We start from the raw sequence: 17,304 nt of genomic DNA on the forward strand, positions 1-17,304 counted from the left end.
CAGGGAAGGCTGAGGCAGGACTATCAGTTAGAAGCCAGTCTGAGCTGCATGTTTGTACTGTCTCAAAAAAACTACGAATAACTGTTACTGTATTAAATATTTAATACAAGAATAACTACAATTACTTGTAATAGGAATTTAAAAATATCCCTTGGTTTCAGCCACCTTCTTCATGAGATTGTATTTTTAAACAGTGGACAAAATGCTCGCTGTGCAAGTCCTGAGTTCTACCTAACTGTAGAGAGAGCCAGCCCCATAGAATTGTACTGACTGCCACATACGTACCAAGGTGTGTAGCCCTCACCATCATAATGAAGTTTTCTGATTAAAACAACACACAGCAACAGGGTAAATACACATATGAACCACCTAATAAAAACTACACGCTTCTGTATTGAGAATCAGTTTCTGTTAAGTAAGAAATTAAAACTATGTTGAGGTCTTTTTGTTGTTTGTTTTTGTTAGTGGTGATGTCTTTGAGAGTCTAGACTGGCCTGCAGCTCCCTAAGGAAACCAGGCTGGTTTTCAGGTCACAGGGATCTATCTGCCTACCTCTGCCTTTCTAGTGCTGAGATTAAAGGTGTGTGTAGCCATGCCTGGCTCAGTTTTAATTTTAACAAGGTCAGTATCCGTAACTAAGAATCCTGGACCAGCTCATGTTGAGAATAGATTAGAAGCTAGAGTTGACAGTCACTCATCTGATACATAGTCTGCTGACTTAAGAGTTTTTTTCCAATTTGTCTTATTGAGTTTATGTTATGGTTAGTGACATTCCTGTCACTAACCATACAGTTTTTGACATTAAGAAAACCCAGGACTCTGTTTTCCTCACAGAATATGTATTTCCAGCAAATTTCATTCTTTTTTAAACTTAGGAGCAGTATTTTTCCTTAAGACCTGATTTGAAGACCAAAAGCTTTGGGAATATCAGTGAGCGTGTTGAATTGAGGAAGAAATTGGGCTGTCAATCATTCAAATGGTATTTGGATAATATTTACCCCGAGATGCAGATACCTGGCCCGAATGCCAAACCTCAGCAGCCTGTTTTCATCAACAGAGGACCCAAGCGCCCCAGAGTCCTGCTTCGTGGAAGGGTGAGGTGCCAGTCCTGGGGGTTTCACGGGGAGGGCAGAGCAGGAAGGTGTTTTTGGGGGCCTGTGATAATAGAAATTAAACTGTTCTCTTCGGGGGACTTCTCTCTACTCAAGTAGAAAAGCTTAGAAATCTTAAATGTGTTTGCTGCCTTGGAGGGACTGGGACCTTTGTAGGTTATGTTATGTTCCAAGAGCAGAGACACACAGGGACATAGGCAGTGTGAAAGGACTCCTCACGGGATGAGCAGGAATGCAGCAGCTGCTCCAGTTCAGACTCAGCTCTTGGAACCAACTTCAGACAGATTGAAGGTGACAGTTAATCGGTGTAACATGCAGTAAGATTTCATATCAACACACTGCACTCCTGAGGTTAGCAGAAGGCACACTGGACCTTTTTCAGTCACACTTAAGGTTTAGGGGTCTGCCCTGAAGTTACATTGTTCCAAGTAATTTCTAAAACTAGCCTTCTGGAGGCTGGGGAGATGGCTCAGTTGATAAAGCACTTTGCAGCCCATTGTGGGGATCGGAGTCTTGCATCCTTAGAATCCATGTGGACACTCGGTAGGTGTGGTGGCCCACTTACAATTCCAGTGCTTGGAAGGCAGAGACAGGATCCTTGGAACAAACCCAGCTGATGAGCTCTGGGTCTGGGAAACCCTGCACCTCAGTGGGAAATCTGGCACGAGCATGCATACACAAAGGTGTGCCCACCCACACCTGTGCAGACACCACACACACACAGCCGAAAACTGCTGTTCTTATCTCCCTCTAACTTTTGTATTTCAGGAGAATTGAGCCTAGTACTTTTCTCCTCGTTTATAAAGCCCCAGACAACTATCTAGGTGTTCACTGGTTGTTCTTAAGTAAAGACAGATACCTTGTGCCCATATAGTTGATAACCCTTCCAGCATAATCTTTCTAGATCAGCATATGCATAGGGTTTTGTTCTTTAGCCCAGGCTGTCCACATATTTATGATCTCCTGCCTCAGCTCCATGACTGCTTGAATGACAGGCCCAAGTCACCTTTATTTCATCTTCCTCTTAGCTTGTGGGTGCATTCCTGGAACCGTGGACAGCGCTTCCCACTCTATGCACATCCCCCAAGCACCGAGGTGTCTGCATGAGAGTCACTACTGTCTTCTTTTGCAGCTCTACCACTTGCAGACCAACAAATGCCTGGTGGCCCAGGGCCGCTCCAGCCAGAAAGGAGGCCTGGTGCTGCTTAAGGCCTGTGACTACGGAGACCCAACTCAGGTGGGTTACACCTCCTAGTGCATAGTCACCCTGGGGAAGGGAGCACTTTGCTGGAGTTTTAGGTTGCAAATGAACTTTAGAGATCATTGGCAATGACTGCGTTGTCTTCTGTGTCTCTGCCCATGTTCACTGCTTGTCAGTTGTTTCGATTGCTGTGTTTTGAGTGTGGCATGGGGAGTGCGAGTCTTCTTCAAACCTTACTCCTCAGCAGATGAAGCAGAGTCAGCTTCCTGACCAGTTTTATGGCTCATTAGGAGACACCACAACAGAATTCTGGTTCATTTCATCCACTTAGTTTCAGTTAGTTTGTCTTTTCAATATTAAAGTGTAAGCAGATAATTTATTTTGGTTTGTTACTATTCAGGCTGACAGCATAACCTAACTGATTGAGACTGGAGGCTCTGTCGGGACTGGCCTGTGATGGCTGTTCCATTTTAGCGTTAGCATTGGTATCATATAGGAATAGAAAAAACACTTGGCCTTTTGAGAAATAGAATGTATACCTAGACATTTCTAAATATACTGCTTAAGAAAAGCTTACATGAGTGTACACACATGGAGGTCAGAGGACAAATCGTAGCAGTCAGTTCTTGGATCATGTCGGGACAGGATTGGAACTGAGGTCATCCGTCTTGGCAGCAGGCACCTTTCCCCACTGAGCCCTCTCACAGGCACAAGTTAAATGGTTTTAAATGGACTTTGTTGTGAGCATGCAGACTTACACTGATACTTTAAACAGTGCAGGTCCTTGGTTGTACTGGTTTCAAGTGGCCAGTGCAGGGCCAGAAGCACGATTGGGTTTTCTAGCACCTGCTGGAGAGTGCCTCACTGAAAAGTACTTACCCTGTTTGAGGCTGGAGCCTGAAACCAGGATCATTTGCACTCATAGCCATGGGAAACCTTGGTTCCAGGTGACCCAGGTGAAATCCATCATCTTAGACATTGCTACTCGACAGAAGAGTTGGGCTGGAACAGCTTCTGTACATCCTTTTTCAGCAGATGAGGACTGTGGTAAATAATCAGCTTTACATGTTCTCGCTCACCTCCTGGAGCTCTTTGGAGTTTTACAGGTCTGTGACTTAAGAGAATTACAATGATGTGATCACTTAGGTGAAGTTAACTCAGCGTGCACTGCCTGGGCTCCTTTGGGATAACCCTGTGTTAAGTTGGCTGAGAAGAGAAAGGATCGGCTTTGGTTTTTGGCCTCTGTTTTGGAGAGCTCTGATCGTGGTTGACGTCCACTCATGTGATGTCATGATTGAGGTCACAGCAAAGGCAGTGGTGGTGGGAGCAAATGGCAGGGGAAGCTGCTTTACTGGCCGTTCAAGAGTGGAAGGGAGAGGAGTGCAGACCCACAATCCCCTTCAAGGACACTCTGCAGTGACCCAGAGACACAAGAAGGCCTCCCTCACCTCCCAGTTGACTGTTGGAGATGGTTGGGGTGGTGCTGGGAGCAGTGTGTCTGCTTGTGGAGACCACATGGAACACATGAAAGCCTTATCCAGGCCTTCACTCCAGTACCTAAAGCAGCACTTGTTTTTTAAAGTATTTTTTTTGCTTCTTTACTAGGTCTGGATTTATAATGAAGAACATGAATTGATTTTAAACAACCTCCTTTGCCTTGACATGTCGGAAACTCGCTCATCAGATCCACCCCGACTCATGAAGTGCCATGGGTCCGGAGGATCCCAGCAGTGGACCTTTGGGGTGAGGAGCTTGCTTATGAACAAGGTTCCTTGTAGGGGGACAGGAACCTGGGCTTATCTAGTCCTGATGCTGCTGCGTCTTCCCTGCATGCTGCAAGAATGTTTGTTTTTAAATAAATAAGTCCTTTTTCTTGCCTTTTTTCAGAAAAACAATCGGCTGTACCAAGTGTCCGTTGGGCAGTGCCTGAGAGTTGTGGACCTGATGGATCAGAAGGGCTACGTTGGCATGGCGATCTGCGATGGCTCCTCCTCTCAGCAGTGGCGCCTAGAAGGTTAAAGGTGGGCCCCGGCTGGAGGCAACATAACTCACCTGGTTTTATCAGGGCTGCCATAAGTCAAGGTGCTTTATGAAGGATGTTGCTGACCACAAAAGGCAAGAACCTTGGTGGAGGGTGACCATCTCAGGAGCTTCACTGGAATTTGGGTTATTTCTGAGCTGCTGTTACGGGATTCATCCAGGGAAAACAGAAAATAATTCTAAAGAGTTGGGTCTACATAGTATAAGCCCAGGAAGTAGGCATTTCTATTGATATTTATGTTTCTCGTATTCTCCCTTGGAGATGGAATGGTTTCTGTCTAATCAGGAACTTGTCACAATTTCCTTTCATAGAGGACTTCATAAGAGATTTTTTTCTATTTCTATCATGTCTAATGTTCCAAATAGATTTTAAAAACTTGGTTGAGTGCATATTACTTTGAGCTTCAGAAGATACCATGTATATTTAAGAGGCATTTAACTATTATAAATTATTTTGATGACTTAATAGTCTGTCTACATTAAATAAAGGATCTTTTTGATCATTTAACTAGGATGTTTGCCTCTTCCATCTGTCTTGCTTTGGGGCCAGCCTGTGGTCTGAATGACTTGGGAATGTAACAGGAAAGACTGGAGGATGGCTGACAGCCTGTTAAGCTAGACAGCAGTTGCAAACTTCAGGAAGTGGCAATTCCTTAGCTTGACCTCAGTGAATTTGGATACATCATTTTACCTGTGAAACTCTCTTTTAAAACTACTAAGCAGAAGGATTTTAGAGAAAACTCTCCCTGTTGTAGACTTCAAAGGTCAGCTAGTACATCTGGGAAGCAAAGGGAGAAGTGGATTTAAACCCAGCAACAGCAGTGACCACACTGAGTGTCGTGTTACTGAATACAGGAGTGGGTTCCTTTAGAACATTAGATTGGATGGGAATGCAAGAGCAGGATATGGAGGAAACTAGAGAGAGCTGCCTGGAGAATGGAGACCAACGGGAAGAGAGCCACATGGAACTCTGTCCTGTCACCAAGCCTCTCAGCCGGAAAGAACAGCATCCAGGATCTGTCCATCAAAGGGCTTCATGAAACCCTCTGAAGAATGTGGGTCCACGTTTCTGGATCCCCTGAAAAGTGACAAGGTACACAGGTTCCTCACCAGATGACAGCATCGACTCCTGTGTGCGCAGTCCAGGCTTTTTTGCTGTAACACTTCCTGAGCACCAGTGGGACAGATGATTCACCAGCCGCCAACTTACAAAGGTATACATCTCAGCATGTTCATCTGTGCAGAATCCTGGCAACTAAATTATTTGTTGTACAAGGGGCCAACCATTACTTCTCACGATTTAAAGTTTAGTCTACATAACAGTGTTGGTAGGGAGGAGGGGGAGCTAGAAGTGGAAGGAAAAGTCCTCAGCCTAAGAAAGGACATTTATAGATAACCTCAATGTGGAAGTTTTGTACAAAAGGCAGAATTCCTGTGTTCTCTCTCAACTCAGGAGCCTTTTGCTTAGGACCCTAGCCAGGGCAGTCCAGCTAGAAGTCAGGCATGGACTTGAGAAATGAAGCAAGAAAAGTGCCTTCATCTGCAGAATGTGACAAACTATGGAGAAAAATAGGAAGTCTTCAAAAATACTTCCACAAACTGTCCCTGGTCACAGTGCTGAAATTCCATTATGTTTCAAATCCAACAAAACAGAAATGCACACCCAGCCAACCATTTGTCATTTTCAAGTGAAGTATTCAGTTCAGGCAGCATGGTGGTATTCACCTTGAATCCCAGCACTGGGAGGCGGGTGGGAGCAGAGGCCAGAAGATCTCGAGTTCACCGCCATCTTGTCTACATAGTAAGTTTTCAGGCTAGCTAGGACTGTAGAATGAGACAATATATAAAACCACAAACAGGTTACTCCAACCTCCCCCTCCACCACCAAACCAAAACAACCCCCCAACCAATATTTAATACACTACTTGAAATAACCAACACATTATTGTAAGATGGGCTTGTTCTTCCTGGGATTTCACCCAGCTGTGGCCTGATGTGGTACCTGCTCAGGGAATCACCTGCACACCAATGCCAGGCACCTTGCCTGCTGAGCCAGCTCCCTGATTCCAAGTCTGGAAGAACTGGTATCATCTGAACAAAACTGGACCTTAATTCCCTTCATCCTCCACTGAACTTGAACTCATTTCAAGACTGAACTCGATTAATCAAGACAGATCTGAACATAAAAGCTAAAATGAAAAAAAGGAAGAAAATGAAGAGGACTGTCATGACTTCAGAGTAGACAATGATTTGCCAAACATTGAAAAATAGTAACACAATGGGAGTTCATTAGAATTAAGTACCTGTGTAAGACAGAATGAGAAGGTGAAAAAGCTTAAGACCAGGATTCTGTGTGTATACAGTATTTGAAAGTTAACAGTTCAGTCCCCAGTTTTGTATATACAGTTCATCTTACGAAAAGGTGCGCAGATGAAGTGCAATCGAACCACTCAGATGCCACTCTACATACATTAACAAGAAACAGACCTGGTGTGAATTGGAGAGACTGTGACAAAGGAAGGCTACATAGTATGGCTTAGGCCTCCCCACCAATACTCACAGGAACCAAAGCACCCAGTAAATAAGCATGTGACAGGATAAGAGACAGTAGCACATCAAAGGAAAAACTTAACAGGAAGTTAACTTCACCGGAGGTGAGGCAGAAGCATATCACAGCTAAACCATTCAACTGTGTCTAGAACATCGAGGCAATTGGGCCCCCATAGCTTCCCTCAAGCACAGTCCCACTGACTAGGAGACCTTCCAGTGGCACCAAATCTTTTTTTTTTTTTTTAAACTACCTCCCAAGTAACACCAGAGTAGGCCCATGCCTCCTACACATGGGTCCAGGGAGCAGCTCTCTTCAGACACAGGGTATTGGGGACACTAAGAGACAAGGTGAGACCCTTATCATACAAAATTCAGCCCAGACCCTAGGGGCAGATGGGTAAGGTGGCTTTGAGGAAAATGAGTTGTGGATGTGGCCTCCATAGGGACACTGGGTGTGAGGTACACTGCTAGCCTCCTGTGCATCAATCTTAGAAGCAGTGTTTGGGAAATGGTCACCATATTGAGTGATTTGTTCAGAAGGAGAGCTAGGGAGAGGTGGTGGTGGTGGTGGTGAGTGCTGGATGGCTCAGGATTTTGTGACTGAAGCTGGGCATACCTCCCAAAAGACTGCTGGGAAAGGTTCCATTGAGGAAAAGGAAGCAGGATACTTATTATATTTTTGTGGCTAGCATTAAGCAGAGTTTGAAGAATTCTCTAGAAAATAGTTTTCAAAACTTAAAACTCTGTTATTCAGAAAAAAACTTTAAAAATCAACCCAAGAATGCTGCACAAGGAGATGCAGACATGTGTACAGGTCTGGTAAGACCTGCGTGCACACTACGGACAAGCTGAATCAAGACGGGACAGCAGACAGGGCTGGCAATAGACCAGAGAACAAGATGAAGTGCTCAGAGGCCGGGTTCCATCTCATAAGGGAAATCCCAAGGCACTTTTAGGAGTGAAAGGTGACACTTCACCATGGTGCAAGGCTCCCCAGACGATGGCAGGCTGGGGTGTCAGAAGGAAGCAAGCGATGCCAGTTTGCGCACTTGGTGAGGGAATCATTCCGCTTGGTACCTGTCTGGTATCCTTCGTTCATCCCAGGAAAGCAAGAGTTAGAGACACATTTAAAGGAACAGTGGACAACACTCACTTAGGATAAGGAACTTAAAAAGTGAACCAAAGTGAAACTAACCTGATTTTTCCAGTAGAGACCTTCATATTCAGTACAAGGTGCCAAGTGTGCAGCCAAACAATTACATGTAGCTGATGCAGTTGACCAGCCTGGGCCGGCATGGAGCTGTGGTCTTAGGGCTGGCTTCTCTTGTTTTCATGCTTGGGAGTCACTGTGAGGGCTCAAAGCTGGAACACAAGTGGCCATGGAGGACACCAGTGCTGCCTGGTGGACAGATGCTGGCACTGTAAGAGTCTTCTGGACACATCAGCTCCCACACTGTCACTGCCCCCGGGATAGTATTTAAGTGATTAGTCTGATGGGTGAGGCTTTCTTTCCCTTTCTGTGCTGGATAGGCAGTGCGGAGCCAGCGTTGAGGAAAGGTGTTTCCTTCCCTCAGCATCTGATGGTCAGTGTGTGTTTGGAGGCAGGAGCTCTGAACCCTCCAGATTAGGGAAAGAAGGGGCTTCTGCCATTTTCTGTTTTTTTTTTTTCTGTTTTTGTTTGTTTGTTTGTTTTTGGAGACAAGGTTTCTCTGTATAGCTGTTGGTTGCCCTGGGAACTTACTCTGTAATCCAGGCTGGCCTTGAAATGAGAGATCCACCTGCCTCTGCCTCCCAAGTGCTGGGATTAAAGGAATTTTGTTTCTTAATAGCGTCCTTCATTCCTGAGAGAGGATCTTGTTTATATTTATGTAGCCCAGGAGAGCCTTAAACTCACAATCCCCCTGCTTCACATGGGATTCAAGGTGTGTGTCCCAATGCCTGCATCTTAGCAGCTATATTAAGGTAAATGTTATGTCCATTCAGTCTGACAGACCTCTACCACACAAGAGGAAAACTGAAAAGTAGCTTGAAGGAGGGAAAATGAAACAAAACCAAACCCCGCCTGGGTGGCCTGGCAGCAGCAGCAGCAGCAGCAGCAGCAGCACACACCTGTTGTCCTGGCTTCTCAGGAGACAGAAGAGAAGGAGAGACAGCTGCTTGAACTTGGGGAGCATAATGAGACTTCATCTCAGACACAAACCAATGAGCAGAAACAAGAACAGGCTTGAAACAAGCAAATAAACACGAGGAAGGATCTTTGATCTGCTGTGCTGCACCCAACACAAGTTCTCTTCCATATTTGACTGAGGGAGGGAACCCCACAGCCAGGGAACATGGCTGAATTTACATCCAAACATCCAGACTAGCAATTCTGCAAGATACCAAGCAGAATCAAACTCCAAACATGACCACAGCCCACAGAGAATACAGTGCACATTCTATAGATGTAAAATATTTTATTTGTAAATGGTGATCTTCTAAATCTGTGTCCACAAATTCCAAAACCCATAACACTCTGTATACTTCAAAAAATTCAATTTTTGCCAACATTAGATACTATTATACAGAACAGAAAACAACCAAACTCGGGAGGACAAATACTGGTAGGATGTCAGAGTATTGTACAAGAGAAGAAAAATATTCAAGGAACAAATTTCATACAGCTATTTATCAAGAGAAAAATATATACAATTGATTTATTCTGTAAGATAAAAATACATCATGCCATATACATTACAAGCTGAGAGCTGAGTCACTGGATGTACCCACAGCTCACAGTCCACTCCAATTGTGCACACAAAAACTTCATTTTATACTTAGCCTGTGAAGTGTCAGTACCAGAATTTTAAGTACAAAATAAAAAGCTAACCTGGTTCAAATGCTGATTAAGTTTCTACAAGCAAACACAAAACAGTGTGTTTTTATTAAAGAAATGTAAACAAACAAGTTCATACAAACACATTTTAAAATTACATCTTCGAAAAACCCTATTGCCAGAGTCCTGCAGCTGGGAGCATAATCACACCTCTCGCTCTCTCCATCTCTCTCTCCTTTTTTTTTTCCTTTTTCAAATTTTATGTTAAATAGAAGGCTAAGGAGTTGGGTTAGGTCCCTGCTACACGACTCTATGTTTACATGATTCTGTGAGGTTGAAAACAAAGTTCTAATCAAAACTACTTTTGCTGAAGAAAAAATTCAGCCTCCATTTGGGTTTGTGTTTAAGCCGTTATTCACAGTTATCACAAATTGTAAGCACAAAAAAACCTGACTGAAGAAGTAGGGATGCAACAATATAATATGAAACATCGGTTTTATCACCAACAGCTATAAAAGGTGTAGTTGTAGCACACGCGCTGCTGTCAGAAGTTAGGTGTAGAAAACAAGCACTAAGAGACAGTTTCCAAAAAGCCCAGGCATCCTGGGGCAAAATTTTGGTTATTACATAATTATAATGGCATATTTAATAACACAAAATTATATTGTAACATCCCTACCACGGTTATAAGCACCCGAGCTGCTGCAGAGCCTGGTAGCATTTGGTCAATAACTATTTTTATACTGTTTTTCTCAAAATATTTACATATTTGTACAAAGTAACAGGGTTTTGTTAGTTCTGCAGGTAACAGCAGCAGCTTGGCTTTCTTCTAACTTTTATTTAAAAATAGCTTCATTCACTTATTCAATAATAAATACAAAAAGTTTCTCTTATTTTACAGAAATCAAAAACTACAATAAACTGACTCATGGAATCAAGTATTCAAATGTATTTAGTGCAAGTTATTATCCCTTAGCTCTATCCCTAAGGAAGTCATCTCAGTACATTCCTTGATCAGTGGTGTCCACTTTAGTTAAACTGAGGGCCTGCCCCTGTCAGTAAGGCATGGCCAGCACTCTGGACAGCCCCCTTCGCTGGTGATTTCAGTCTTACATTCATAGGAAGGCCCCCACCCTGGGGCAGGGCAGCCACCGGCTCTTTGCCCCAGTAAAAGTTTCTCCTTAGTGAGACTAACAAAACAAAAACAAAACAAAACCCACCCACAAGGAAACAAGGAAGGAAAGAAGAAAGGAAAAAAAGAAAAAAAAAAGTGCTGGACCATTCTGTGACTCTGCCTGACCTCAGTGCACAGCCAGGCAGCCTAGCTGGCTCCTCTGTGCTGTGCGTCCTTCAGACAAGGGCTGAGGAATCAGAGCTCCCAGAAGCTGTTTCTCAGAAAGTCAGAAAACAAAAATATCTTTCTGTCTGCAAAATCCAATGAAGTGTTGAGTCGCCTCTTCCTAGGGACGAGCCACCCGGTGAGATAGCAAGGAATGCATTCAATTCATCCACTTCCGGCAGTTCACCGCTCCACAGTGACATGGAATCTTGTGCTGGTCATCTTCAAAGTCAAACTTATAATCATAGCAGAGCTGCCCATGGCAAAGAGACAGTGTGAGACAGGGCAGTTACCCCATTCTATCTCTCTTGTATTTCAAAACCAGCAAGCAAATCAGACACAAGCCAAAGCAAGACTAGGTTTGTTTAGGTCCCATGGAGCCTTGGGGAAGAGGGTTATCCCAGAGGGAAGTGGAGCTAGAGGTGCCATATTTTAACAGGAAGTAGTTTTGTGAGCCAACGATCTGGATGTGCTGAGTCTCTGACTCCTCCTAGTGTCCTCCCCACCACTCTGGGTGAGATGAGGACCAACACTCACTCAAACCACAGATGTAGACTGCTCCCTGTCTCGGGCAGAGATGGACTGGCCCTCGGCAACGTCATAGCTTTCTCCTCCTCCTTTGCCTCTAAAGAAGCTCTACTCAAAGGTCCTATAGCTAACTGGAATTTGTCACCATGGAGAGATGGAACATTGCAAACCTGTCATAAAAATGACTAGACTATGTCCAGATCCCTGTCACTGTGTTTACTACCAACATCCGTACCTGGCCTAATGTCTTTGTGACTATAAAGAGTTTACAATGTTAATGTTACCTCCGCCAATCCCAACCCTACCTTTACACAGCATCATGTCTCACCAGTTAATGCACGGACTGAGGACATGCTTTAGTCCTGTGACGGCAAAAGTCAATCCCGTCGTTTCCTCAGTGGAACACGATGGAGTTCAGGGTATCCTGAGTGGTTTTCAACCATGGCCACTCATGGCTCAGGGTAAGCTAGTGTTCCCCTTTGAGAAAAAGCTGTTTTGGATCAACATCCAATGGCTATAGAATCCTTACTCAGATTCCAGGCCAACCTACTAGGTAGCTGGAAAGCAGCATGACTCCCACCAACTAAGCTTTACACCCAGTCCCCTTGACCCTGAGACCCCATAAAGCCAAGGGACGGGAGACACAGTCAATCTCTTAGGTCACACACCTCAAACATCAGCCACTATCTGGAAGGCTGCATAGGAAGGAAAAGATGGCACCTGTAGTGGAGCAGCTGCACTGGGAAAAGAAGGCACTGCCTTCTCGTAGGTGTCTGCTGCGTACCAGGATGAGCAACACTAGAGGGTGTGTACAAGATGACACAGACAGGCGTCACTAGGCTGCTCTGCAGGCCTAGTCACAGGAGTATGTTCCTACTGTTAAAGGCAAGTTCTACAAAGACCAAGTCAATGAATGTGATCTCACACTCTGCCTACAGAAGACTGGGGCTTCACCAAGTGAACACATGCAGGCTTCCTGACACCGCAGTCTTCCCAAGAGCTCTGCATTGGACGCTAATTCCAGATTCAGAGCACAAAATTCAAGGTGCTGATCCCATGTGTGAAAGCCAGAGGTGGGACATGTAAATAGGACGATTAGGGATACTAATCGTAGGTTAAGAGCTAAAGTCATGTCTGTGAGATACTAAGAAACAAATGTCTCATCCTACATAAAACACTTTAAAGACAAAACAAAACCACACACATTATATGAGGAGTCAGGGACAATATGGCTTCCCAAAGTTGTGCCTATAGCCCTTGCAATAATCTATCACGTGATTATATCAAGTCCCTGTGATTGCCAGAGAACTGTGACAGGCACCATCTTGAAGGGCTTGAAAGAAAGGACTATCCTAAGCTACATGGTACTATATGCTGGGCTTCATGTGGCTTTATGATCTGCCACAAGGAAGACGCCGACATCTGAAGTAAGATTAACAGATGACAGAGCTCTGGGTTGAAGATGCATCTCTAAGAGTGACATGATGGAAGCTGCAGGGCCACACTCTGGTACAGACAACAGCGAGCCCTTTCCCAGTTACCTCTTCTCCTTTCTGGATCCTCCTGTTGGAGCTGATGATAATCTTGTGTCCTCTCTCAAAGGTCACGACTTCAGCCACACAGTTAGGGGCACAGGAGTGGTTGATGTACCTGCAAGACACATCAGAAAACTCAGTGTGAAAACATGAAGAGCTTCCCCTACAGAGGATGTGTTAACAAAGCAAGCACAAAGGCCTGCTGCCCAGCCATAGTGGGAACACTCCTACCCTAGCAAAGCCCTCTGGGCCATGGTTCTCCTGCCTCACCTTGCGGGCCCTCCTGTGAGTGTGGCGTCAATCACGTGGTCATTGTCCATGCGGAACATGTACACACCTCGGTTCTAAAGAGAAGGCAGGTAGTCATCAGTGTGCTCTGAATCTCCTTCCCCTCACACTCAGTCTGTGGTAGAAGCACCCTGGTCACACTCCTGTGGACCCTACCAGACACAGCTGATGCATTTACGATGTGTCAGAGTGACCGTCAGACGAGGGGAAGTAATCTATAGTTAGATATGGGCAAGTAACACCAACTGCAGAGAGGACGGTGAAGCAGAGACCAGAGCTGCCTAAGACTGCAGGGTGGCTCCTGTTCACAGCTGAGCACGTAATGGCTATGCTCTTCAGGTCTGTCTACGCTCAGTTTATACAATACCTGAGACTCATAAAGCTTCTCTTTCCGGTTTGCAACTTCATTTCGAATAATTGTTCCGATGTACTCGATGACCATGGTGTGTTTTTCAATGTCTCTAGCAGCATACAGGCCCAGTCCCTAAGTGGAAGGAAAAAGGACTGTAAGTAAACATTTCAATAGACACGACAGACCTTTATTCTCCTCAACAAAAGGCACTGCCCTTGGAGTCTTATGAAAAAAAAATACTTAAGGCTTAGTTTAAAAATCGAACAGCACTGCTCCTTTCAGCTTTAGCACCATTACTCTGTTCCCGTGTCCTTTTATACACTGTCCTCAGGTAAGCGACTGCCTTCTGTATAAAGTTAGCCCCAAGGAGGCCCATACAGTAAACGTTCAATACAACAGGAAGAGGGAGAAGAACTATAAGGAGTTATGACTACTACAAAGTTGTTTCAGATTTGACTGAGTTTCATAGAAATAACAGAATAAATACAGCAAAACAGAAAACATTACTGTGTTCTAGTATCAGGAAAGGTGGGAACAATTCAGTTTTTGGAGTTTTCCCCAATAAAAAATTTGAGGCGAGTAGAGAAATGTACAGGATACATTGCCAGCTCTTTTAAATGTTTTGGAATAAGATCTCACTATGTTGTTCAGGCAGTCCTTGAACTTGTGATCCTTCTGCCTCAGCCTCCTGAATGGCCGGGATGACAAAAAAACCCTGAACTGCCTAACACACTGAAACCTTATTTGGCAGCTTATGCTGTGACACCAGTGCCTGGAAAATCTTACACTGTCTTAGAGGTGGTGATAAACCAAGATGTGGGGAAATATCGTACTTGAAAACATAAATAAATACAATGCTCATAGATAATTTGGGTTTGTGCTTTCAGTTCTGACCAGGGGAGAAACTATGGAGAAAAGGAGGAATGAAAATCAAGTCCTCCCCGTGGAACCTGCTGTAGGCTCCTCACTGGAGCACAAAGTTAGAGGAGTTGGCAAGTCAATGATGCCAGCCTGTTCACTGGTTCCAGGTGTGACTCAGATGTGAACAAATCAGAACATAAAAAGAATGTGAGTGCATCAGTGCCATTTGGGTCAGCATAAGCAAGCACGCCAAACTGTGTCTGGGAACCTAAGGCATGGTAATAGCAATAGTTGCAAGATTAAGTTTAGCAAAGTATATTGTATGCTAAATAGCATTATAATTATTGACTATACAATGAAAGTTTAAAAAATTGAAGTTCTTTGTATAGATAAAATAGAATACCTGAGTGTGTATACAGAAATGATATAAATTTGTATACTTGTCTATATAAAAAACAACCAAACAAAAAAGCCAAAAAAAAAAAAAACTTTATAAGAAAAAAGATACTGGAGTTGGTGGGCATGTTTCATACTGGAAAACACCTAATCCTGCAAGCTAGTACAAACTGAAAAATGGACAAAGGTCACAAAACATGTAATTTTCAAAAAGGCAAATCCAAAGGCCTGTGATGAGAAGACAGCTTCACCAGCAGTCAGGAGCTGTAATTAAGACTCAGTGTCAGAGGCTGGAGAGATGGCTCTGTAGTTAAACCGCTTCTTTCTGTTCCAGGGGAACTGAGTTCAGTCAGTTCCCAGCACCCACACAGCAGCCTCTGCCTCAGCTCCAGGGACCCACTGCCGTCCTCTGGCCTCTGTGGACATGCATTCTCACACAGTGCGCGCACTCACATGCAGACAGACATAAAAATGAGAATATATTCTTCTAGTGTTAGTGTATACTTGCCAAGCTGACAAAATGTAAAAAGGTGAGAACACCTACTACACAAGAGAAAACTACAATAGAGTCACAGGCTGCAGGACGAAACCAGCAATTATGGCCCTTCGGGAAAATATGTTAGAAGCTTTAGTTTTTGGACCTGACACACTCAGTACACATGGGACACTGAGGCCAGTCTTTGTTGTGAGATGCAGTGGCTGTGCAATGGTGTAATCACACTTCATCATCATGAAGCATCGAACAACTTAGAATGTGATGGAAGTCTCGGGTAATACAGAGAGCTCTGTGTTAGTGGGAAAAGTGAGAATAGATACTATGATTCTATTTTTATAAATGTGTCCATGTGTGTGTCCCTAAGATAGATACAAGCACCATTATCACAGTCAGTGCAGAAGTGAGTGAAGACAGGAATGATGAGATAGAACATGAGCTGGCTCAGGAGTGCTGCACACGCCTGGCAGCCACTGCACCTCACGGCAAGGAGAGCACTGCCTCCTGGTATCCTCCAACCTATGCATGTGTGCGTATGTATGTGCAGGAACAACGTTTAAAAAAAAATGATTGAGGTTAGTTACAAGTTGAAGACACAGTCAAGATCCTACACTAAACACACTCCTCTCGAGTGGGGACGGGCACAGAATGAGCAAGCTCTAGTATCTAAAATGCACGTGTGGAGAGAAGCAACTGGAAGCAGCAAAGACAAGGCACTAACATGTCCACAGAGTCTGACAGAGGGTCACAGCAGAGAAAAAAGGCTGTGAAACAAGACGAAACAAAATAATGAGTGAAGGGCTCAGAGCTGGAAAGATCATCCGAGCAAAGTAGAAGACATTTCAGAAGAGTGAAACAAGGAAACCAAAACCAGAAGTAGGAAAGGAACCATAAAGAAGGCAGTTGTCCATCTAGGTCATGACACTGCCTAAACCCCTTCAGAGCTGGGTCTCTGGAGGTGAACAGGCTCCTAGTCTGTCAGCCTCAGAACTCACAGCTGATGCTGAGAGTCTGGAGACTTACACCTGAAGTCTTAGTTGTAAAAACAAACAAAGAAACAAAATTAAAAAAAAAAAAAAAACAACCCATTTTTTCCTTCCAGCCCCTGCTCCCAGGATGTTGACTCTGAGACTATATTAATAAATGCCTTGCTCACAAGCTTCGGCTCATTCTCCAACTAGCTTGTAACTTCTTTAACCCATTCACACTATTCTATGTGTACCACATGGACAGTTCCCTCTCCTTCAGTCCCAACCTGCTTCTTCCTCAGTGTTTCCATCAGCATCTCACTCAAATCTCTTTGGAATCTCTCCCTGCATCCCCTCTTGTTCACTTACTATTTCCCAGAATCCTCTCCTTTCTTGCCAATTATCCCACCTCCTATTTCCTGCCTCAGCTCATTGGCCATCAGATTTTTTACTGACAGGTGATGCTCAGCCTGAAGGTCACAGTTCTCCAGACTAAAAGGATTCATCAAGAGAAGAAAGTTACACAGAGAGGCACATGTGCAAACTGTCTAAGAACAGGAAGATTCTTAAAACTGCCAGTTAGGAGGAAAGCACTTGCACTGAACTTGTAAGAACTTAGGTTGGCGATCTAATCTCTGCTGTACATACAAACTGGATTCCAGGAAGAGGCTGGGGTGAAGTAACAGAATTTTATGACGGGATGGATCTGAAAATACTGAGACCAATTTAAACACGAATAGATACTATTTAACAACATGAGTTTGGGGACTGCAGAATTTGACAAGGTAGGAGCTTTACAGTTCCATTCTGAGACCAGGAGAGTTGC

At 44.2% G+C, this 17,304-nt stretch overlaps 2 protein-coding genes across 6 annotated transcripts in view; one reads left to right on the top strand and one right to left on the bottom strand.

Moving 5' to 3' along the window:
• Positions 1–4,867, top strand: part of Galnt11 (polypeptide N-acetylgalactosaminyltransferase 11) — a 32,548-nt gene extending 27,681 nt beyond the window's left edge. The window contains exons 9-12 of the mRNA XM_028774695.1: positions 876–1,094; positions 2,245–2,349; positions 3,919–4,056; positions 4,201–4,867. Of these exons, the coding sequence (XP_028630528.1) occupies positions 876–1,094; positions 2,245–2,349; positions 3,919–4,056; positions 4,201–4,332 (594 nt within the window). The 3' untranslated portion in view covers positions 4,333–4,867. The remainder of the gene's footprint in view (positions 1–875; positions 1,095–2,244; positions 2,350–3,918; positions 4,057–4,200) is intronic.
• A 4,472-nt stretch (positions 4,868–9,339) lies between these two features.
• The window catches only part of Kmt2c (lysine methyltransferase 2C), a 207,847-nt gene continuing 199,882 nt past the window's right edge, over positions 9,340–17,304 (bottom strand). For 3 of the 5 annotated variants that reach the window (XM_028774730.1, XM_028774729.1, XM_028774731.1), the window contains exons 57-60: positions 13,776–13,892; positions 13,391–13,464; positions 13,127–13,235; positions 11,218–11,310 (exon numbers count right to left, since the gene is read on the bottom strand). In XM_028774730.1, coding sequence (XP_028630563.1) covers positions 11,218–11,310; positions 13,127–13,235; positions 13,391–13,464; positions 13,776–13,892 — 393 coding nt within the window. Of the gene's footprint in view, positions 11,311–13,126; positions 13,236–13,390; positions 13,465–13,775; positions 13,893–17,304 lie in introns of all 5 variants that reach the window. The other 2 variants (XM_028774733.1, XM_028774728.1) reach the window with 1 other exon arrangement.

Source organism: Grammomys surdaster, unplaced genomic scaffold (genome assembly GCF_004785775.1).
Source record: "Grammomys surdaster isolate TR1022 unplaced genomic scaffold, NIH_TR_1.0 242, whole genome shotgun sequence".
Lineage (NCBI taxonomy): Eukaryota > Metazoa > Chordata > Mammalia > Rodentia > Muridae > Grammomys > Grammomys surdaster.